Raw genomic sequence first — 25,579 nt, forward strand, 5'->3', positions numbered from 1 at the left:
ATTTTTAAAAGTGCATGCGCATATTCTCCTGTCCAGAGCTGTGGACATGCTGCCTGGTACACGTGTAAATCAGGGATTTGCTCATGCCCATGCCTTTTCACTTGCGCTACCTCAACTTGTATTTGTGCTTTTTTCATAATGTATGCTTTAGTGTGTGTCTGTCATCTTGAGGCTGAGCAATATCAGAATTATCCAAACGTTACTACAAAATAAAGGACAGAGCATCTTCAAACTCATAAGAAATGTATCTTATTGTGTTATATATCAGCCTTAGTACCTTTCAATTATGCCTTCTGAGGGAGATCTCATCCTTAGACTAATAATTGGTTTTGTGTGCCGTAGGTTCAGGAAAAAAATAGATCTTCTCTCCCTGAATATTCAGTAACTCTCATTTGTCTTCCTAATCTTATCCATGATTCGTTTTCGTACCTGAACGAAAAATAATAATGTACCACCAGAGATAAGTGTGTCCTTGGAGTTAATTGGTATAATACATGCCTTCTCTTGATTCAGCAGTAAAGTGAACACACCTTATTGTTAGGAATACAATATGATTTTTTTCAATTTGTTCATATAATTCTAAATCTGCACTAGCCACTTACTTAGGGCCAGATTCTTATCATAGTTACGCTAGTGTAAATCCAGAGTAACTTCACTTAAATTAGTAGTTACTAAGATTTACGCCAGTATAACTGAGATCAGAATCTGCTCCTTAATACTTTACAAATGAATTTTCTTAAAGCCTTCCCCTTACTCGCAATGATCAAGCATAGCATATGCACTGTAGTTTCCAGCATTTTTGAATAATTGAGGGAAGAGTTTTCTTAATAAAGCTTCTGAAATTGTTCCTGGAACTCTCGTATGAACAGGCTTTTTTGCCAGATTTCTAGTATTCTCTAGTTTGAGCTAAGTAAATAATACTGTGAGAAAAAGCCATGTGTGTGTGCAGTATTTCAGTGTGTCCACATTAGTATATTAAGGGATTGAAAAGAGGGGAAGAGGTGAACCTCAGTGAATTTTTAAACCTAAAAAATAGTTTGGGTAAAGTTCTTATTTCAATCTGTATTGATTTGGCCATCTACTGATATCTCAGCCTCTACACCCTTCTTTTAGATCTCTTCTGACCTTATCATTTGGCTGTTACCCAGTCCCAAGGTCTCTGTTTTCTGAAACACATTTCCAAATCCTCCTGAACTTGTGTCACAGTTCTCCCTTGTCTTTCATTTCATGTTTCTCAGCTCTTCCACTTCTTGAAGCAGAGAGAGTCTGGCAAATCATGTGACTCATGTAGAATAGCTAATTTTAATTCAATCTTTTTTTTTTTGATGCATGAGCCAATTAATTATAACACTATAACACTTCCTGTGTTAATTTTTTTCCTTTGTTTTGCATAGGACCTTTTTATAAGTTGTTGTACAAACATATACAATAGTTCATCTTATAATTTCTTAGTGTCTTGGTTCTTGTAAGCTTCCTAAAATGCTGACTATAGAACAATTTGATGTGGCTGTTCTAGCTGAGGCAGGTAGCGCTGCCTATACTGACAGTTGCCCAACACTTCGAATTATAAGACCCTTTGTTTAATGAGTTAGAACTTCACCAAATTTTAACCATTTGGGCAAAAAAGCCAGATTTCTCAGTTGAGCTGCTGCTGCTTTTTTTAAGTTTCAGCCATTTCAGAGAAGATGAATGAAAATACATTGGTTTGCTTATGTTTAAAATATTCATGCAACCACTCTGTTGAAAAGCACTAGCACTTCCATGCTTACTAGCAAGGATTTGATATTTTTCAGGGTGACCTCCCTGTGTCAGGTATGTGCCTTTTGCCATCCCCGTGAAAATCTGCCCACATTTGGCCAAGTTATAGGCCTCTGAAAAATTCCACTTCACACATTCTCAGTAAAGGCTTAGTAGAGTTTGGCAGCTAAATTCTCTGTAGCATTTGCCATCCTCTCGTAGTTTCCTACATGCCAACCAGACTGTGGATGCATCATATTCACAGAACAACTGAGCATACTCCATTTCATATCTGCCAGGGGCTGAACAGGACTTTCCCTGCAATTGCTCCTCAAAGCTGATGGTTGCATAGATACTGGGCACCAGAACTGAGAGCAGGGAGACAGTCTCTCCTTTGCTCTCACTGCACCCCTTGCTGGTGCCCAGAGGGGCAGGAGCAGAGTGATGGAATAGAAAGGCAGGAGCTGATGGTGGGAGAAGATAGGAGCAAGGGGCAAGGACAGGGGTAGCATAGGAGCAAGGGGGCATGGGCAAAAGCTAAAGACTGGGCAGGAGCAGGAGTTGATTTTAGAGGGAGGCAGGTGCCAGAGAGGTTAACAGTGGGGATGAAGTGATAAGGGCAGTGACTTGGAAGGGAAATATAAGAGCAGAAAGGGACATAGAGAGGCTCGAGGCACAGGGGGCAGAAGGCTCAGAAACCATTAGATCATAGTCCCCTGCTGAACATGGATCCCACTCCCTGCTGCTGACCCTGTGGGGAGTCAGTACGATTACACAGGTTGAAATTTTTGTTTTTCCATTTTTAAGTTTTTTTAAAGTTTGGGAAATTACATTAAAAGGGGGGCTGGGAGGAAGAAAGTCCTGAGTGCTGATCCCATTATTATGCGGGCACGGGAAAGTCATTTAACCTTTCTGTCTCTCTTTCCCTCTCCATTTAATGTGAATAATAATACTTGCCTTGAAGGGGTAGTTAAATGTTTGTAAAGCATTTTGAAATCTTTAGATGAAAGGCTTATAAGACCAATGCATTAATTTTAGCGTTTTACTCCTGTGAGGCACTGAACATTGTGGGTTCACTTCCTTAGTCTGCTCATGCTTTGTATTCTAACTTTACTTTTGAGGATGACTTGGACTAACACATTCACCACTCTGGCAGCCTTTGCAGTGATAGTTACATAAGTTCACGGCAATCCCATCATACAATGTTGAGTTGGTGAAGTTCACTGATGACGCTTCAGTGAGTTGCTTTGTAAAAACTATTGATAATTTAGAGCAATGAAAGGAATCAGTAGTACTTCAACACCATATAATCAGATTGTGGAGTTCACTGCTGCCAAGGCCATTGGGTAAAATAGTGTGGGTGGATTTTAAAATGTTATGATCATCTATAACATATTTCTTGTTTTATAAGCTATGATAAGGCTAAGCAGGAAAGAGCTATATCCCCATGTATAGTATTACACAAGTGACAATACGTAGTAATGGAGTATTTCTCCGTCTGACATATTGGTTATTGGCTATTTCTGGCAGTAGGATACCAGACTTCATGGACAAATTGTTTTATTCAGGCAGAGCCTGTCTCTCTCATTTCTCCCATCCCCCAATGCCTGTTTTGAATACACAGGAACATAACGGAGTGTACGTATTTTAGTTTTATTGTTGTCACACATCATGATTATTTTTGAAGAATTATATTAGCAATTTGCTAACTTTGGGAGACAGGGTTGATTTGTAGGTCAGTGCATGGGATTTAGAATCAAAATGATTAAAAACGATCAACTATATATCAGATTCCCCACTACGGCACCAAAAGCATTAACTCTTTGTGTGTCCATAAAGAAAGACAAAAGTGCCGACTTAGAGTTACAGCATATTACAAGGTTTATTTGTAATTCAGAAAAGTTTGTTCTTTTTCAGTACAGCTTAGCTGTAAAATTTAGTCAATAAAACATGGAAATTAGCTAAGTGACGGGAGTTTAGTTGACATTCTGTTCTGTTTTGTTTGTACAGAAATGTATCTTCTGCAGACAGAGAATGAAGAAATTTTCTGGTGCCTGCATACAGTGTTCTTATGGGCGTTGTCCAGCTTCCTTCCATGTTACCTGTGCCCATGCTGCAGGGGTGCTGATGGAGCCTGATGATTGGCCTTATGTTGTCTACATCACATGTTTCAGACACAAGATCAATCAAAATGTGGTAAGGAATTTCTTTCTTTCTTTTTCTTTCAACAAAAAATAAAATTTGCTGTGAATAGTCTTTGCATTTTAAAAGTGTAATTAAGGCAGGAATTTACTTAGCTGTCTAGAGAAAATGAAGAAAGTGGATTATGTTTAAAAGATTGCTCCATCTATATTCTTTTCATATGCAGCAGGTCATTATATTTTGACAGTTTCTCCTTAAGTCTGGAGCTTGGAGAGATGTTCATACTCAAACAGTGGTTGATGGACCTGACACTCTTTTCCATTAGGACCATTACAGTATGTATGGATTCAGCACCACAATAAATCAATACAGTGTCTTTTTTTTAATGTTCAGGGTATTACAAATACCTGCATTTATTACAAAAACCCAGATTAAATATTATCAGTATCCAGTATAAAAATATTGCACATATAACATACTTATTCAGCATTCCCAATAAAACCTTGCAAATGTCCTTTCAAAATTTCACTACTGACAGACAATAGTTACACAAAGTATGAGTAAAACTCCATATTCTTTGTTACAGTGCCAGACGTTCCCTTCAACGCTGAGAGAGAGCCTTTAATTTTAGCTGTGACGTACACTCCATTCACAATATTGTCATTAAATGTCTTGTAGATCTTAATGCATTTTGTTCCACTTTATTTCTGTCACTTCTAATGGGATATGCTTAACCATTCTGTATTTTGTAAATTATATTTGAATTATTCCTTAACGTTGTTCAGCCAGAAGAAATACATAATAGAATCTTTGGATGGAAAATACCTATTTGATCATTTTATCCAGTATCAGAGGGGTAGCCGTGTTAGTCTGGATCTGTAAAAGCAGCAAAGAATCCTGTGGCACCTTATAGACTAACAGACGTTTTGGAGCATGAGCTTTTGTGGGTGAATACCCACTTCTTCAGATGCATGCATGCATGTATGCATGCATGCATCTGAAGAAGTGGGTATTCACCCACGAAAGCTCATGCTCCAAAACGTCTGTTAGTCTATAAGGTGCCACAGGATTCTTTGCTATTTTATCCAGTGTTTTTCAAACTTCATGTTGGTGACCCCGCATTCAAAGTCAAATGTTTTGCAGCCCTACCTCCTTACTATGAACATAAATGTGTCATTGATAGCAATGATAGATCTATATAACCTGTTTATTTTGTGTTTTGAAAAGTTAACCGAGAATACTTGACCTCAAAGCGGAAGGTGTGCAGGAAGTTGAAGAGCAAGATTTTGTTTGCTTTAGATTGCAATAACTTTTTTAACACCACACAACCCCGGCCCACAGGAGAATTAATCTGGCCCTGCTTGGGATAGATGGCAATTGAGTGGCCCTCCAGTTTTTGCCCTGGCTGAGGTCTCCTTTTTTTTTTTTTTTTTTTTTTTTTTTTTTTTTTTTTTTTTTGGCAGCTTCAGTTGTTTGGTGCTTTTATACTTATTTTTTCTAAGCTAATCCTTGCTGCTCCTTACTCATATTTTGTTTTTTTCTTAACTCCATCTGATTTGTCTGTGCCTTTCTGTTACTGAGGCATCCAGAGTAAACAGCCACACTAACAAAGCACATCATTCTCTTCTGCCTTTTTCCCCTCTGGATTGTAAATCTGTCAAGGCAGGGATAATCTTTTTTCTATGTTTGTATAACACCCAGCACAATGAGCCCCCATCCTGACTTGGGTCTTTTCCCTGCTTCCATAATATAAATATTTATTAATAAGGCTAATAATAATAATGCCTGTACATTGTTAGTAAAGTAAGGTGGAACATGTAGCATTCACATTTTCTGTCTGTCTAATATGCACAGCACAGATTACAATATATTACATCTGCAATTTATCAGTATACTTTATTGACATACATTTAAACTGGGCGCTGTAAACAGTTGTTAAATGATAATTATTTTGTGCTCTAGAAGCCAAAACAAATGCTGGTCTGATACAACACTATTATGATAAAATGGACTCCCACAAAAATCCTTAATTTTTTCCCCAATGATTTTCTTGATCTGTATTTGGTGTTATTAAAGGAAAAATAAAAATGACCTTGAGAGAGAGCATCTTGCAGAACCACTTGTGATGTGTATGGGATGCATGGTCAGACTGGCTTGGATAAAAATGAAAATCAATTCATCTTCTCCCAGAACTCAGAGCCAACAATATATCTTTACAGGAGGAGTTTGGGTTGGTTGGCTTATTTTTTGTGTGCAGAACCAAAAAACACCAGGGAAAGAGAGGCTATTCTTGTGCGTACTTTATTGGACAAAATCTTGGAAATATCAGAGATACTATGAGAGCTTTTCCTTCTGTAATTTTGACATGAGGAGGTTGACATACATTTTATATATGCTTTGGTTTAATGCCCTACCTTTTGGATAATTAATCAAATCTCCAAACTTTCAGAAGTTTGTTCACCATTAATTTTCTTATTAGACCTTTATCCTTTCTATTAGCTATCCTTTCATGCAGAGATTACACTGCCTTTTGCCATTTGGCACAATAGCATTTCTCTGTTTGTAATGAACCTTTCTTGTTTGTCCATCACTTTAACTTATATTGTATTGTTTGAAAGCAAAATAATTAAACAACGAGCACTGACTTTTTAAACTAGTTTTGCAATTTTAAAGAGAATAGACTAGAGATTAAAAAAATAGAATATGTCAGAGCAAATCTATACAGATATTCAGCTATTCAATAAACCACACATATGGCAAGCTGCCACTATCCCTGCTCATGGAGAAAGTGAAACAATAATTAGCTGGTGTTATCTTAATAAAGTTGTCCCAAAATGCATTATGAGAGTTATTTGTTATTACCTAGGTCAAGGTTGGAAGAAAAATAAGAGTTCATTTTTTATTTAGATTGGAGGAGGGGGTGTGACAACTATCTAACATAGTATTGTAATATATAAATTGTAAGATGTAATTTTAAGCTGTGTAAATCAGGGAGATTGCTTGTCCAAAAGCCTCTTCCCTCCTACACGCACGCACGCTCGCTCGCTCGCTCTTACTTTACTGCATAATTTTAATATATCCCTTAACCTGTGTTATCAAGTCTCCACCCACTGCAATGCTGAAATTTTGTTTTGAGTCTGAATTATTTAGTAGTGTAGTCTCCAACAAATTATGTCCAGATTATTTATCACAGTAGTCTCTTAAATCTTTCTGACCTGGGGTCACAGTCTTTCTGAATCGTCATGGTTATTTCTTCCTAGGTTACAGTTTTAATATCAACCACTGGCAAATTTGGCTTGTATTTTATGCTAAATAAAGATGGAGAAGGTAGGTGGGGAAGTAATACTAGTACCTATATAGTGTTTCAAAATGTAGTAAAAATAAATTGAATTTGGACTTTTAAATGTTGTGCTGCATTTTCAAAATCTTTTGCTTTTTGGTCCAAATTTTCAAATATGAGCGCTAATACTGTGCCTGCCAAAATGTCTGGATGCTCCCTTTAGGTGTGCAAGCAGCTATTTCATCATGTAGACTGGGTAATTGCATGCCTAAAGGAACACACATCTATGCTGTCACCCATACTGCACACACAAATACTGGTTTGCTTGCAGTAAAGTAAATTTTATGTGCAAAATTGGTTGTTTCATATTTTTTCATCGAAACAATGTATTATTTTGCATATGTAAATTTGAAAATACTGTTGCATGGGCAGTTCTCATCACAGCTGTGAAAGTTTAGATGACTGAACAATTGACTTAGTAATCTTTTATATTATTTATGTGCATATATAAAAGGAGAAAAGCCTCAACTGACTCATTTTTCCTGTTAAGATTCTTTTAGGAATTTGGATTAGAATAAAGACCCTTATAAGGATCAGCAAGCAATATTTTTGAGGGACAAACTGGAAAATAGTAGCTATTCCTTTTTGGGCCCTCAGAGATTAATATGTTTTAAATAAAGATAACTAACCTTTTTGGATTACTTTAAGACCGTGGTTCTCAGCCAGAGGTACGTGTACTCCCGAGGGTAGGCAGAGGTCTCAACTTGATTCATCCAGATACTCAACTCATCCAGATCAGCGTTTCTCAGCCTGGGGGTTCCGACCCTCGGGAGGGTGTCACAGGATGGGCTTAGGGGGGGTTGCAAGTGCAGGGTTGGCATTAGGGGTGGCAAGCATGGCAATTGCCCGGGGCCCTGCACCACAGGGAACCCAGTGAAGCTAAGTTACATGCTTCAGCTCTGGGCAGTGGGGCTCAGACTTCAGCCCCACTGCCTGGAACTCTGGCTTCAGACAAGGCTCAAGTGAAAAACAGGCTGAAGTATCACACTGAAATGTAAATATAATATTTATATTCCAATCAATTTATTTTATAATTATATGGTAAAAATGAGAAAGTTGGCAATTTTTCAGTAACAGTGTGCTGTGACACTTTTTTGTATTTTTATGCCTGATTTTGTAAACAAGTAGTTTTTAAGTGAGGTGAAAACTGGAGTACACAAGACATATCAGACTCTTGAAAGGGAAACATTAGTTTCAGACAACAGAATCCTATAGCTCATGCTCTAAGGAGAGCTAGTCATTGTGGCGAGATCTCCATACCTTGCATAACTAAAGATCCCCTTGAAATCAATGACTGTTAACTGGGCTTGGAATGCAGGATCAGGACATAAAAATGTAGAGGCGGGAAGGGAAGTTTAGTATACAGCTGCAGGAGTGAACCATATGTGAATTTTTATGTTATAATTTCTCCTGGCCCTTCTGTGGATGTGCAAGGATAGAAGAAAGGGGATAGGGAGCCTCATGTATGTACATGGTTGCCCAGAAAAATACCTTTCTGTACATACCTTACACACACTGTTGTGGGTTTAAGATTGCTCTGTACTATAACATACCTAATCCAAAACCACAAAAGCAAGGAAATAAAAAACATCTAACAGTACATACCCTCTACTCCTCTGCCCAGAGACAAGCACCTGACCACTAGAACAACCACCAGACACCTCAGATGACACACCACAACTTTCCTGCCCTTATAAAGATACTAGTAGACTTAGGCAGAAATTTTTCATTCAAATTCTTTTTTAAATGATAAATAGCTTTTTTTGTCAAAATGGAAATTTCTGTGGGAAATGTTGATTTTTACAAAATTAGGGGAGTGATAAATAGAAAAACTGGTTCTGTTATTTTCAACAACAAAAAAATAAAAATTTCATCCATTTGAGCAACAGTTTTCAGTAAACCCAAAAGATTTTTACCTGACTGGCTGAAATGTTTCGATTTTTGATTGAAAATGTTTCAGTTTTTAGCCAAAACTTGTAGTTCTAAATTACCAAAACCCATAACATTTTGTTTTTCAATGTTTGGATGAAAAACTTAAATGTTAGAGAAAAACTTTGGAAAAATGTTTTTTTTGTTTTTGTCAAAAATGTTCTGAGGAGGAACATTTGCCTACCAGTTGTAGAAGTCCGTCTTCTAGCACCTCTTCACCCAAATTCCACACCACTGCAAATAGACCAGAGTTTCTGCTATCTGTTCTGCAAAATCACATATGATCCTGCACTGGCTGACCATCTTCATGGAAAAACGGGATCTTCAACTTTAGCATCTGTTGCTGTCATGAAAACCAGGAGCTCCTGAGCTGGCTGGCCAGTGTCATGAAGAATAGGGTTCTCAGAACAGTAGCTGTTCCTATGCTGAAGATACTGTTCTTCATGAAACAATCTCAAAGATCTCTTGCTCTTTCACGAACGAGCAGCTACTACTTGTAGAAGATCTTAGTCATCCAAACTTTTGTTCTCCATTACCTAAGTGCTGCACTTAAGGATTCGTTTATGACAAAGAACTGTAACATTTTTTAATTATTTTTGTTAATTAACAAAATAAATACATAACTCCAGAGAGCCCACCAAACTCTCCTTATCTCCCAGGGTTTCAGCTAGGAGAACCCAAAAAATCAGGAGATAGATACTGAGCTTTTTTTAGGTGAGGGATGCAGTTTTTAATTGATTAGAACTTTAAAATTAACTGATTTTTTTCAAACTCCCCAGAAAATTCAGGTTTTGCTCAGCCATTATGTGCTAAAATTTACAGTGTATACACTGTATTTTTCCTATAAAACGAACAAGTTGAACTTGCGCTTGAAGTGCAAAACAGAAGACAAACTTTGTAACAGCTTCACCATAACTGATCCTCTATTCTGTGATGCTTCTGCATCACAAATGTAATGGAGAGCTCCTGTAACAGGAGAGCTGGGGATTTTCTTTATGTGGAAGAATCCCTGGTTGACAAAAAGCCAATGTAGCCAACTCTGTGCTGCCTGCGCCTGGCCCTCTGGTGATCCAGGGGCATGCCTTGGGGGAGACACAGAGACCAAAGGGAAAAAATCCTGACCAGGCATACTGTTCAGATATCACTTTCACATTAGGACTATAGTTCTAGGGGGGTAAATTGGCATGGTGGAATAAAACTTAGGTTTTCATATCAAACCAAATACATCTTAGAGCTTTGATGATCCTCTACTATAAATATGATCTGGAACTTTTTAGACCAAATGTTTCTTGGCTAGTTGTCAAGTTGTCCTGCAGTGACTGAAGGGTGTGGATACCAACCTCAGGGCAAACTGTTAGGAAACAGGGCACAAACCCCAAATTGTTGTGAGTTCTATACGTAGATTTCACCTGTCAATTATCAAGTGTAAACTCATCAGAAACTATTAACAGCCTTACCATGAAATTACAGACAGTCCCTTGGGTACTCCTATCTGTCTTGCCTCCCAGGTAAGCCCACCTTACACTGAAGATCACAGGAATATTCAGATTACTCTCAGTCACAAGGACCAGTCACTTACCTCAGGTCAATTGCATCTTAGATTTCACACGAAAGACAACACTATACACAAATGAATTTCAATCTTAAATTTCAAAAAGTAACAGAAGCTTCTATGATAAGCAAGTTCAAGGACTAACTCAGGCTAAGCATTGGGGATCTTTTGCTTATGCTTAGTAATCCTTGTTCCTCAGAGTCCAAGCAGCATAAAGATACAGTTCCTCCTTGTTAGGGCTTTTTATTCCTTCCCCACTTCTGCTTAGAGTTGCAAACTCAGCTGATGGAAGGAATTCACTTGCATGTTTTCTCTTCATGGTGGGGGAGAAAGCAATCAACAAAGTCTTTTGCCCTCTGATGTTCCACAGTACTTCATCTTGTGTTTCTGTGCCTTTTATGTCGGACAGGACATAACACCTGTTGGAGACTAGTATTTCACACTAGCTAATGCTTCTCTCCTGTCTGGTGATTTACACAGTTACAGAGACTTATAGTGCAAGATCTTGCATTCCAAGCTCAAATAATACCTTACAATATGAGATACAGATGTTATAAGTGATATTAATCCAAATAGCAGTTTACAAGTGTTCAATAAAGCATAAACACTAAGCACATTTTTATAACTCTAATGATTTTACCAGTACTAACACACAGGTGAACCAGACTGATTCCAGCTATGTGTTTTTAGTATCCAAGGCATGGGGACCTTGGCATAAGATGGCATCTGGTTTGCTAGCAATACACCAGTCCAAAATAAAGAGCAAGAACTCATACCATAATGTTTCCTATTTTTTCAAGTTTACATATGGAAGGCCAAGGTGGCTTTGTGTGTGTGTGTGTGTGTGTTAGATTTTCTCTGTTTCTACTGCTATCTTAGTTCATCCTTGGCTTGGGTTATGTTGAAGAAAAATCACACTTTCTGAATCACAATTTGCACCATAATCTGAAAGATACCACAGCTGTTTCTTTAATCTGATAGAGCCCCTTGCATAACAACTGTCCTTTCTGATCAAAAATGACATTCTTAACATCAATAAATTCTTAGGCTTTTCTGGCAGGAAATGTTCTCTGGGACAGGCAATCATTTATACAGTGTGCTTGTCAATGTTTTTCTGCAAAAGAAATCAAGAATCCTACCAAAATAGCATACTTAAAGCCAAACTCCATCTCCTTGAGCTGGGATGCAGTAGGGTTTTCTATGGTTTGAATTTTTTGTTCATTTATTTGGTTTTCTGCCTGGAGGTAGGGGGATTGAGTTGTGGAGTTTATTTTGTGAACCTTTTACCAGTAAACCAATCTGCATATTCTTAATAACAAAAAAATCTTGTTTTTTTGTTTTGTGAAGCTCAGTCTTCATACTTGTAATACATTTTGTACTTTTAATACATTTACTTCCTGGTGGATTTATATGTCAACCAGAAACTTCTGCTCCACTCACATGCGTAATTCAGTGACTACTTTCAATTTCTGCTTCTGAACATATTTGGATAAATGGAGTCTGGAATTTTTCAGTAAACAAACACCTGGGTTTTTATATAATATTCAAGATTTGGTGTAACAGTGATAACTGATGTTAACCAGTAGAGGGACCTATATAATGATAACTTATAGTGGTAAACTAGTTCTTGGCTCATTTCACCGTTTTGTGTTTAGGCTTAGTGATATTGTTCTATACAGAACTAGTAATGGCTGTTTAAACAGATAAACAGCCATTAAATAATATATAATTATTGTCGGAGAAACACTCAGTTCTCACTTTTTGGTTGGGTACAGCAAAGTCAGATACTTTATTCTGTTTAGCAGCTACAGCAGGGAGAGAGTATACTAGGACATAGGATCTCCCCTTCTTAGACAGGTCTCTCAACAGGTAAACAATTACAGCAAACATTTATACTTTTGTTACAGACAATAATACGCAACAGCTGCATTTTGTTTCTACATAGATCATCCTGATATCTTGTTTTTCTCGCTTCTAAAGAGACGCCAGTCTACATTTCATATTATCTACACATTCTCTACATAAGGTCACAACAGCTTTTCACACAGTTCTTTTTCACTCACCTCACATAATCCTTGCTTCTACAAATCTCATGTCATTAGGGTTACAGCTAGCCTAACTCTTGCTAACAGACTGTCATGCATTAAGATCCCCTGCAAATCCCTGTCAGTTCTTTCCCTACTTCCACATTATGAAAGAGAGATAATTTCCAGGTAATCTTGAAAATGCTATAGAAATATAATTGGGTATAACTTCATCAGTAGGCCTCAGTCCAATCCTCTATTTTCATGAACACAATTTTACTCAGAGAAATCACTTGCAAACACAAACTGAGTGCACTAGCACAAGAAAACGTGTTGTGTGCATCTGAAGTCTATCAATTTCTGGTGCTAGTGCGCTAAGTTTGTACTTGCTTTGCCCTCAGTTTTTAGAAACACAAAAGTTTGAGATGTGTACATTCTGTAATGTGCTGCAAGAAAGTGGTATTGTGCCAAAAATTACAAAGCAAGAGAAGTAACTGAAAATTTGGCCCAAGTTTGTTTAAAAAAAGTTGCGGGAATTACTTGAAAATAAAATGTAAAAATCTAACAAAGAGCATGGGCACTGGCCATAACACAGCTTCTAATAATCATGCTGACAATTCTACAGTCACATCAGTTTGCAGACTTTCACAGGTACTTTCTTTTCTGATTATTACATTTATTGAAGAATTTTACTGCTTGGAAGTTTACAGACAGTTGAAAAAGTGGTAGGAAATTGGGTAATTAATTTAGTATATGTCATACAGTACTTCAAGCTGGTTAAATAAATATTTCTAATTCAAAACATTTTCACTAATACAGAAATGCTATTTGAATCATGCCATGCTTTTTAGAATCTCCTGTTGTCAGAAATGTTCAGATCCCCAGCTGTTGCCTGAGACACAGTACAGTTTACCACACAAACACAGCAACCAATATGAAATGATTTACAGCTAGTGAACAGCCATAGGATGTCTTATTAGGATGAGAAACTCTTGATTTTACTTCTCCAGATGGTGAAGCTCACTGTGCAAGTGGGAGGCACACTGGGATGCATTAGTTGAGAAGTGGTGTGCGCAATTTTCTGCCTCATGTACAACTCTGAGCATTTGCTGAGTTATGGGGTTTGAGTTGTGGTTATTTCTTTTTGTTTTTGATTTTTCGATAATAGGAGTATAACACCCATAGTTGTTGAGGTAAAATCTTTGCATAATTTGAGCTTAGAGTATGTCCTGGCTACACTTCTGAAGGTGATAGCTGATTTTAGGGAAATTAGAGAGGAAACATGAAAATAAACAATGATTATAACTGACCTGCTACATCATAAAGGTGAGTGATAAAATAGACAATCATTATAACTGCACAATACCATCTGCAGTTTTAAAGTGAGTGTTCTGCATGGTATTGTTTCTGAGTTACTGAAAAATCCTGTTGTATCACTGTTGACCACTTTCACAAAAACGAGATGTGTATCTATTGATATCATCCCAGTGAGCAAAATACTAAGTATATCATTATGAAAATCCAAACATGAATCCAAAGCTTGAGAAGTGCCTTTCAATAAAATTCTACAGTTTGTTTGGTCTACCATGTCTGATCTCTACTGGTGCTGGATATAAGAAGGCTTTAAGATAGTGGCAAACAAAATTTCTGAATGGTCCCAGAATTGTTATGCTTAAATTATTCTCCTGTTTTGTAAGATGAGTCAAAACACCATAATACTAGATATATTTTTAGTAATGTGCTGTACCTTGTGTGGCTGTAATTCTTTTTCTAATAAAATGTAAATGTGTATGCTTCACAGAAAGTTTGTTGTAGTAAGGAAAGATTTTGCATTTCAAGATTTCTCGCCAAATTGAGATCCATGATTGATCACTGCACTACTTTATCATGTGACATGGTTTTGATAAACTAAGTGGTGACTATTTTTAATGACTGTTTCTTCAATTCTTGCTTTCAAGAGAACCAAAGCATGTGAGAAGGCCATCACGGTGGGGCAGACTGTCATCACAAAACACAGGAACACACGATATTATAGTTGCAGTGTGATAGGAGTGACATCTCAAGTCTTCTATGAAGTCATGTTTGATGATGGCTCCTTCAGTCGGGACACTTTCCCTGAAGATATTGTAGTAAGTTTTTTTTAAAGATACTTGCTCTTTTTGTTCTTTTTTGATAATAGGATAATAACAGCCATAGCTAAACAGACTGAATCTTTGGGAATATTTCCTTTCACTTCTAAAGGAGATAACTGACTTAATATTCAGTTCATGTTTGTTGTTTTCACTGCAGAGAATTATCATTTTTTTAATGAGCTTCCCAACCTTGGTTGTTCTAATTAGTATCCACCATTTGACCAAATTAATCAAAACTAATCTTCCAAAGTCTTTCTTTTAATTAAATAAGAAATATGTGTTTAATAAAGGATATTAGAATGGGAATTCCACATATTCTGATCTGTCTCTGAGAGATAATACAAGAACATTCCTTGCTGAATTGAAAAATCCTGTTTTCAGATATGTAATGGGAAGAATGGCTCTCAGGAATCTGTTCTGACATCTTGTTTACATCTTTTGATGTTTAGTTTGTAAGATTACATTATTAATGATAAAAATCAACAGGGAAAAGAATATGTAGTTTAGTCCTAAAAGCAATGCAGATTTTGATTTCCCCTGTGCACTTAAGCCTCCATGTTTTTCAGGAATGTTACTGAACACCTGATGTGCTTATTTGGGGAACATGCACATTTTCCTTACATATTCTGGATTACATTCGCCACTGCCTTGCACCTTGTATAATCATTTATAAAAGTGCAGAGTGGGTGCAAACCATTACCATTTGATTTGGTACCATTTTACATCCACTTAGCTTCAATCAAGCCACCTTTGTGCTCTTCTGATCCTGAGGCTTCTCTGTGTTGTGCTGATTTGTTGGTATAAGTGTTATAACTTGCACCCAGGGCCAGCTCCAGGGGTTTTGCCGCCCCAAGCAGCCAAAAAAAAAAAGCCGCGATTGCGATCTGCGGCAATTCAGCGGGAGGTCCTTCGCTCCGAGAGGGAGTGAGGTACCCTCCGCCGAATTGCTGCCGAATCCCTGAAAGTGCTGCCCCACTCCCAAGTTGCCACCCCAAGCACCTGCTTGATAAGCTGGTTTCTGGAGCCGGCCCTGCTTGCACCTCTTGTTAACAACCCCCAGGCTCTGTTAGAGCAGCCAGGGATTGCCAGGATGCACCTCCCCTTTCCCTTAGCTGTGTTCTCTGCTGGCTGCGGGGAGGTAGGATAGTGTAGGACACTAGCATAAGAGTTAGAATGCTGTGGTTCCAGAAGCTGCACCCCCCAGAATACACAGCCTTCCTGTCCTATAAAGATGTTTGGGAGCTTTAATGTTTTCCACAAACCAGCTTGTCTCTGGAAGCAGTTATCTGTCAAATACTGTCAATAGAAATAATTCTGTTTTTCTTGGCAACTGTTTAGTTATTGCAAAGTCTAATGTATTTTGGAAATATGACATTTAAAGGGGTACATTTTTGAAGCAGCGAGTAGGGAGTTAGCTGTTCACCTCCCACTGGTGTTAATGGAAGTCATGCAGCTAAATCCCTCTTACATCACTTTGAAAATTTACCCCTTAATTTGAAATATTCTGAAAGGCTCCAGTAATGATCCAGGGCCTTTTCATTTAGGATCATCAAGATACTAAGAAAATGTGGCTGTATTGTTATCACAAACCTCTCTTTTGTGTGCACCTGCATCAAAGCATCAAAGGGAGAGATGAGAAACTGCTCACCACCCTACTGGGATAGCTTGTTCTGGAGCTAAGAAGGAATGTAATCAGGTCTGGATATGCCTCAGTGCTTCTCAGATACTAAATGAACAACATATAATTGTTTGATGGAAATACCAAACAAATTTCACATTCCTTAGAGAAATCTTGTTGTGTTTTCATGAGATAATATACCTGTAGCAGTAACTGGGAGGAAAGAATATTTTTTCTTCTGCCTGGCCTAAAACTTGCTAATCCATTCAATGTGCATATCAGGTGTTAGTGCCGCTGGGAGGACTTAGTCATCAAATCTGGTGTGAAAGCAATGTTACTGCCTATTGAGAAACTTATTTCTCTAATCTGTTTTCACTTTTCAGCTAGCTCACAAAGATAGCAGGAGCTTTCTGCTTTTGCAGTATGTGTTGAGTCCACAGCACAATTTCAGTTCAACTCACAATTATGTTTATGCAAGGCAGGCCACCATTTCAGTGTTTGGGCACAGTAATTTATTTGTAAGGAGGAAGATGGGGAGCTTCATCTCTAAAACTCTCTCTTCTCTAGCTCTAGATATTCAACAGTTGCCAAGGCAAGGAATCCATTGATCCTATCTTCTGTATATATTTCTTTGTTTTGCATTAGCATTTGCTAAATATATTAGGACATGCTTTTACTGACTTTTTTTACTTCACATTTGGGACCTCTGGTTTCAAACTTGTAAGAGAGTCACAAACAAATGACTCTTCAGTTAGACCATCTAAACTAATTAAATGGCAAATTAGTAAGCCTCAGTGCGTTTGCTAAACTGGGGGCTCAGTCCTATCCTCTGTTGTGCTGGTGTGCAAAAGATGCAGGTGCAACTTTTTATCCCACACACGCAGGAGGTAAGGATTGCCTCATAGCTCAGTGAAGAATGTAGACAACAGCTGGCGAATTGTACTGTCTGGTGCTCCATATCCCAAAGGAGATGAGATCTGCTGGTTAAATTGGCTATTTAGGATCCCCACCCCCTGCTAAAAAAAAAAAAAAAAAAGTGGCTGGTACATAAGCTGTATTCTCCAGCAAGTGCTGCCAACAGCAGGTTGAAAGTGAAACTTGCTGCTGCTCAGAGGAGCATCACATAATGCTCTATGACTTGTCACCCATCCCCAGCTCAGCTCACCATGATGAATGCTGCCCCGGCATGCGGGGCTGATGTCAATTAGCAGACTCTGCACTGGACAGTGTCTCTCTACTCCCCTGTTCCAGTCAGGGTTGGGTTTTCCTTCAGTAAACACAACATGCTGTGAAACTTGGTATTTTAATACCTGTCATACACATCTCTATGTGAAAATCCTGGCAGTTTGCTAAATATGGAACATGCTGGTTCAGGTTTATTTATATAGTTTTTCCTATTTATGTATTACATCTGTCAAAAATGCCTTAGCCACATGTACAGTTTGTGATATAAAGACATTTTCTAAAATGAACCTGATACAAAAACTAAGACATGACCCATTCCCACTCTTTGTGAAAGCCCTATAGGCCTTGTAGCAGGCTTTGGGGGGTCACCAAATTCTTACTGTCTCAGACCAAGGAGGGAAACAAATTCCGGAGTCAAGGACACTCCGCTGAGAATGACCCACCACATGTACAAATCTAGGAGTTGTCAGTTTGTTTGCCTGAGCTGATCTTAAGTGCTATAGGACAACATGTCCAGGACTGAAAGCGTAAAGATCTTTATAGATTAAAACAAACAATCTAAATTGCTCCTGGAAATGCATTGGATGTCACTGCAGTATGCGGAATACCAGTGCAAAATGCTCCTGGAAAGGAAGGGTACTTGCAGGAGGCAAAGGAGACATTTATCTGTCGGTGGAGAGTATTTGGAGCAGCCTTAGTGTGATATTTTCAAGAGTCCCAGGGAATTTCTTCCCCAAACCCAAATACTGTGGTTCTGGGAAGTTCTGAAAATGTCTATGAAATTTCTGCTTAACAATATATTCCTGAAGAATATGTATATCAGCTCAGTTAAACTCAGCATGCAAACTGCTGCAGTCAAGAACCATAATAAAAGTTGTATTGCTACATGATTCAGTCTGTCAATCCAAGCATATGTGACAGTCACCGATGATTTTTTTTTTTTTTTGATCTACAACTCTTCTGAAATAGGAGTTCCCTCACCTGAAAGAACTCAAACATCCATAGAAATACACGGGCCTTTTTTAAAAAAACCTACAGTGATACATAGAGCCCTTAAAAGAATTATGCTGACGCTTATATAACCACCTCCTTTTACCAGTGGACCCAAAGGAGCCTTCAGCGTGATGAGATTAGTGAAGATTAAGGTCCATCATTCTGTGTGTATCAGTACTTTAAATTCATCACCGGCCATGAAAAGCAAAACAGGACCATTTAGAAATGTGACAGTGAAAGTACATCACTGAAATTTTCAAGACGGCTACAGTTGCTTTCAGCACACATCTAAATTTCACAAAGCACCAAAATTATGATCTTATGCTTTCTTATGCATCACTTTTTAGTTACTGTGCATTTGAACAAAAGTTGTCAGTGTAATGGCAAAGCAATTTGAGAGGTTGCTTTTTTTGTTTGTTGCGGGGAGGGGTTTAAAGGTTTTTCCCCACCAGAGACCTTCTTTACAGCTCTCTAGTGCTGTCAATGTCTGTGAATACCCCCTTGTGATGCTGTCAGAGTTTGAAATGAAAATTTTAACAACTCCTGACCCCACGCTCTGATATACATAATTGGATGGTATTAGCTTTCCCACTGTTTAATTTTTTCTTTCTGTCTCTGGAACCTTTGAGATCTTAAATTATTACCCCAATTTTGGGGGTCTAGCAGATTGTTTCTGCTAGGAAAAGAAATTTGATGATGGAGTCACATATTTGATGCAATCCTGTACAAAGAATGTACAAATTCCTCTTTCCTGAACACAGTAGGAATCAAACGAGGGTAATTTCTTTGCTTTCAGTTCCAAGCCTCCTTCATTTAGCACTTTGACCAAAAGCTCTCCCTTAGCTTTTTTCTAAGGAACACACTACCAGGACTTTTCTGACCTTATCTGGGGCTTCTTTGCTCCTTCTTTGTGTCCGTCTATTTTTTTCTGCTGCTTGAACTTCTCTTTCACACATGGCTTCACTAATGAATGTGCCAACCCCTGTGTAACGGCACTGGCACCCAGCTCTCACGAGTGCCCCCTTCTCGTTGGGCGTGTCTGCGTTCTTTAGTTCTAGTGACCCTTTCGGTGGTTCTCAGGCGGGTTTGTCAGTGACACAGCGCTCCGTCCAAGTCACTGTCTGCATTTTAACAAGCACAAATCCCTTTCGGGGTATATGGTCAACCGGGGGTCTGTCTCAGTACCCATCTGGTGGCGTCTCTCTCTAACTCTCCCTGGGCTCAGTTCTAGCAACCAGCCAAGAGCTCCCTCAATACTCCCCTGGTCCCTGCTAGCAAATCATCCATGGCCCAGCTGCTCTTCCAGGCAGCGAAACCTGCAGTCCTTTCTTCTCCTGCTCCAAGCAGCTACTGACTAGTGCTCTCCTCTGCAGCTCCTTTTATATGGCCTTCCTGGGTCCTGAATGGCTGCTTCCCCTGCAGCCACTCTTGCCTGCTTGGAGGACCTCTCCACTGCTCCTTCCCTGGGATGGATGTGGCAGAACCCTGAGGCCTCCAGCAGGGGGCCTTTGGGCCTAATCCACCCCATCACACCCTGCATTTGCTATGTCAGTCCACAAAGAAAACCCTTGGGCCACATGGTTCAGCCTCTGCTCGAGCCTTGCCATGTCCCTATTTTTTTGGGTGATGGCTCCTGTTGTTTTAGCTTACCTGGTTCCATTGTTTGTTTCTTACATTTATACTAAACAGAGGGCGGTGGTTATGCCCATCAGGTTTACTGAGGTTTTGCGCAATTCCCCAATATTACATTATCCTTCTTGGCCTGGACATCTGATGGCTATTTGAAGTTGCTCATGTGTTTGTAATCTCAGAAGTTGTGCAGCCTGAGGTAGATTACTAGACAGAGTGCAGGTCAAAGATGCATGATAGGTACAATTTATGAAATGGATATATCCTTCGTGTGTGTGTGAGAGAGAGAGAGAAAATACGACTAACTTTATCCTCCACTGAGGTACAATAACCTATGGAATGAAACATGGCAATTCTTTAAAAGTGACCATCAGTATAATGTATATACTGGATGTGAAGAAGAATGTTGTGTCCAGTTTCAAACAGCAGGGAATTTAGGTATGTAGAATGTAGTACTAGAGATGGAAGTCAGATAGGATGTTGAGGTTAAATGCTCCTACTTTTATAGAATTTAATATGGAAATGCTTATTGATCACAGTTGTGGAGGACATTCGATTTTTTTTCTTAGCTTCTTTCCAGTCACAGTGCAGTGCCTCTTAACATCGTGATGGATCATTGGTTTAATACTGATTCTGATAGAAGAGTATCCTCTACTGAGCAACCTTACACCACTTCCCATAGCACCTTTGTCCAAGTTCCATCCAAGTACTTACCTGGCCAACCCTACTTAGCTTACTGGGGTCACAACACTTACATCAGTGGACCTTCTAAGATGGTGTTTGCAATACCACCCAATAATGGCTTTATTAATCCACCCCCTCCCCACATGTATTCTTCTATGAACTCCCAAGAAAATTGAACAGTACAGCAGGTGATGATAGTAGGGAGCACAGCACATAGCTTTTCTATTAGAGATTACTTATTGAGGTGATATGTCAGTACGCTCAAATGATGGAGAGGTATTTTCCCAAGCCAGTAATTGAATTTTTCATCTAATTGCATGTACACCTCTACCTCGATATAACGCTGTTCTTGGGAACCAAAAAATCTTACCGCGTTATAGGTGAAACCGTGTTATATTTAACTTGCTTTGATCTACCGGAGTGTGCAGCACCCCTCCCCCCTCTGGAGCACTGCTTTACCGTGTTATATCCAAATTCGTATTATATCAGGTGGCGTTATATCGAGGTAGTGGTGTATATGTAAACTCAAGGCATAGTGTAGTACTACCCATTGAAAATGACCTTTTCCCTGTAAAATTAGACATAAAGTTTGCACGATGCCTCACAGATAAATGACCCACAGCAAAACTGCAAACTCTCTGCTTCAGAATTTTTAATTAGTTGGGCCAGCCGATTGGTAGATAGAAAAGCATTTAGTAACTAACTGGGTAAAACAGTAACATACATTGACTTGTGCGAATCAAATATGCATGAGACAAGGAATAACAAAGATGGCAACGGTAGTACATTTTAAGTTTCCTTTAGCTTTCTCTCATGTCTGTTATTTCATCAAAGATTTACAGGCAGTGTAATTCAGCATGAATAGTGTGACTGAGGTCAGACCAGCTGGGGCTTCAGAGCTCAACCAAGTTAGGTCCTATCTCGCAATGCATGTATCGTCTCAGAGACTGCTGTTATTGTTTATTATTTAACTGCTAACAACATGTGCTCAGTGCTATGCAGGAGGCAAATTAATAAAGAGAGCCTTTGCCCCAAGGAGATGAAAAACAGAGACATGCGTACAAAACATGGTGAGCAGTGGTAACTTGGAACATTGCATGGCTTCTCTCCAACCAAATGTGGAAATTTGATGGACATGAGTTAGTGTTTGTGGACCTTACGGAAGCAGCGAGTCTTGGTCTGGGAAGTCATTCCATGCGTAGGCCACGACAAGAAAGAAGGCCTAATGAGCTGGGGCACTGAGGCTCATCATACAGTCAGATGTGAATAGGAAGATCCTTGTACCTGTACAGACCCCTATTGACTTCATTGCAGCTCCACAGGGCACAAGGATCTGCCTGCATGGATCCAGTTTCAAAATAAGGACCTTTTTTTTATTAACAAGAACTTACTTGTAATGATCTTCGTTCAAAAAAATCTGCCTTCTGTACAATTCATATGACCCCAGTGACTACAGTGATGGTAAGCAGATTGAAGGAAAGTCAGGGCAGAATTTGCCTCTTTATTTCTAAAGTTGGTGGAGTGATAGGATTAAAATTAAAAAGAAAATAGGAAAATACTTAATAAAATTAGATTTAAAGAATATGAGCACAATTCTGTCTGCTTGACCCTCTCTGTTTGCTTAATCACATTTACTCAAAAGTCAGAAGGCTTTGGCCCTTAATTAACCTTAAGGAACACATTTAATAATGATTTGTGTAATTTGTATAAGCACCCTGTTGCACTTGCAAATCTTGTATTGACACTTACAAATCCGGCACACAGACTGTTGTTCTTTACACGCTCAAGTCCCTGTTTACACGCACAGAAGAGCACAGATGTGAATTTCTGAGGTACTTTAAAAGTTTGGACATAAATTTATTAAAAAAAACCTAAACAAGCAGAGTCACGGTGAAGGCTGCACTTCATACGTAACACCCTGGGCCCAAGCAGTGCTGCTCATACAATTCCAGGGGCCTGAGTCTGACCTCAGGCTGATTTAAAACAGTGTAACTTTATTAACTTCTAGAGAATCCTCGTGATTTACCCAAAGTGTAGGTGAGAGCAGAATCTGACTTTTTTGTTTGTATGTTTGTTTTTTGGTTCTGTGATACACTACAAATACAGGAGAATCATAGTTAAGCATAAACAATGAATATAGGGTAAATTACGGCCAGCTTTAACTTTGAATCTACCTACATTTGAGGCTTTATAAAGCTCAATCTCATCTTATCACAGTTTCCTGTATAGAACTTCCTCTTTTTTCTAACAATAGTCTAACTTGATAATGGAAAGGCTGATAGAACTGACTTCAGATGAGATGTTAAATTAAGATAATCTGTAAAATCATCTTTTTAAGAAAAAGATCAGTCTTCCTAATATTTAGCAAATGCTACTGGAGAGAATTATAAAAGTGAAAACAAGCTTTTGTGCTTTATTTTTTCCCAGTCATGGCACAATTTGAACTTTAATTGCCTTTTAGATTTTAAATTTGGCAGCTTATATATAGCAAGCATGTACCCTGGTTCACTATATGAAATCCTAGCTTATGACAATAAAAGTGCAATGTGTATATCACAGCCATACAAACATCAGTATTAAAAGTTGGGCTCAGAAGCCAGTGTTTGTGATCTAGTGGTTGATCCATGTTTGTCAACAACAGTGGCCTGTCCTATCGGTCTCTTGTTCAGCAGTCAGAGGTTGCTTATGGTCATGGGGATCATGAAGAGCATAGTGGAAGCTATGGACAGCAGGAGGGACGCAACGGAAAATGTGGGGGTTATAGTGGGAGCCAATATAATAGAGTGGAGAAGGGGGAAACCATGACAAAAGCAGAATTTTTTCCAAGTAACCAAGGAGTTGCTGGAGAGTTGTGCTGTTGGAGGATGAACATGTATTGTGGTACATTTTAGGATGATAGTTCCTGGGGATTTCTCTCTCACCTTTCTAAGAAAAAAAAAATCTAAAATTATTTTGGATCCAAAAATGCTGCCCAGGTCTCAGGCTTATTTTTCGAAATGTCCCTGCAAAATTCTTGGCAGGTTGGCAGCTATGACTGAAGAAGAGGCTGGGAGCCAGAAGACCCATGTTCTGTTCACGCACTGACTTGCTGTGTGACCTTGGACAGGTCGTTTTCTGTTCCTCAGTTTCCACATTTGTAAAATGAGGAGAATAGTACTTCCTTCGCTTTTAGGGATTTAGAGACTAAATGAATATATGTAAAACTTTCAGATCTTTGGGTGAAAGACACTGCAGATGTGGAGAGTATTATTTTTTAAAACTGATATGCAGAGAAAGAATAAAAGCGTGACTGTACCAGCCATGTCTTTCTGGTTAAGAGAACAAATTATATGATTTTGTCACGAGGCTCAAGGGTGTAGGAGGATAGCTTTGGCAACTAGTTCATCCGATTGACTGAACTTGTTAGTGTGGGATTGGGAGCTAGGAATGGTAAGTCAAGTTGGCAGCACTTGTAACTGGGAAGGGATGGGTCTTGCTTGTGATCATTCCTGACCATTTATTGGTTTTGCATTCTTTAGACCTTTCGTTGCATCCCCTGCAATCCAGGGTGTCATGTAGCAATCCCACCCAGAGGACCCTCTCCTTTCCTTGTACCAGGGGCAGTCACCCCAGTCCTTCCAACAGGAGTGTAGCCCCACTCTTCCCAGCACAAACCCGGACAGACTTTCTGCTGGGAGCATCTTTGTTATGGGAGTGTCCCTTATTCCCCCTGGTCCTCTCATTGTTCTCTGGGTCCAGCTCTCCAGCCCTGGAGATGTTAGCAGGTAAAGTTCTCCACAGCTCCCCTCCCTTCAGCCCCCTTACAGCCCTTGTCTCTGGCCTAAAAACAACAGGCAACTCCCTCTGCTTCTGCAGCTTCTCCTCCTGCCTTCAGCCTTCTCCCAGGTCCTAACCCTATGGTCTCTTAGGTGATTTCTCCCTTTTCCCAAGCAGGGCCTACAGAAAGCTTTCTGCTCTCTGCATCTTTCACCAGAAACCTCCTTCAGTCTCCTGGCTTTTCCAGACTGACTCTTACCACTATTCCTGACTCTCAGTCCCTGGGTCTCTCCCTGACCTTTTATAGCCCCCAGGTGCTGCCCTTTTCATTGGCCAGATTGGGAGCACCTGCTACTTCATTTTCTGGGGCTGGAGATTGTGTCCAGACACACGTATGTGTGAAAGGCAGAGGAAGTCGGAGGCTTTCCCCATCTAACCTATGCATCCACATACAATGGCTGGGCATAAACTGGTGCTAACGCTCTCTTGAGTACAAGGGAACTGCAGCAACATTAGCCTCTCCATAGTAGATGGGGAAGGGGTGAGACAAGTGGCACTGTGTGAGGGAGAGCATATTGCACCCCCCAAAATGGTGAATCAGCTATTAGGCTCCCCTATACTTGAGGCATTGTGCCTAAATCAGGCACAATGTATTCTGGTATCCCTGAGATGCAGTGCACCTCTGCACCACCCACAATGAGAGTCTGTGTTTTCAGGGCATAGTGTAGCCCAAATTTAGGCCCCATCTATCTCTGTGCTAGTTCCTAGTGTGGCACCTACCACAGGTGCTTAGTAGTGGAGTGTTCCAAATGACATTCTCCAATTCCAATTAGAATAGTCACCATTCAGTGGAAAGTT

General features: G+C 39.3%; 1 protein-coding gene across 3 annotated transcripts in view; it reads left to right on the forward strand.

Moving 5' to 3' along the window:
- KDM4C (lysine demethylase 4C) overlaps nt 1–25,579 on the forward strand; it is a 441,772-nt gene that overhangs the window by 389,664 nt on the left and 26,529 nt on the right. For all 3 annotated transcript variants that reach the window (XM_030567955.1, XM_030567954.1, XM_030567956.1), the window contains 2 exons: nt 3,748–3,933; nt 14,683–14,853. In XM_030567955.1, the coding sequence (XP_030423815.1) occupies nt 3,748–3,933; nt 14,683–14,853 (357 nt within the window). The remainder of the gene's footprint in view (nt 1–3,747; nt 3,934–14,682; nt 14,854–25,579) is intronic.

The sequence above is a fragment of the Gopherus evgoodei genome, chromosome 6 (assembly GCF_007399415.2).
Source record: "Gopherus evgoodei ecotype Sinaloan lineage chromosome 6, rGopEvg1_v1.p, whole genome shotgun sequence".
Lineage (NCBI taxonomy): Eukaryota > Metazoa > Chordata > Testudines > Testudinidae > Gopherus > Gopherus evgoodei.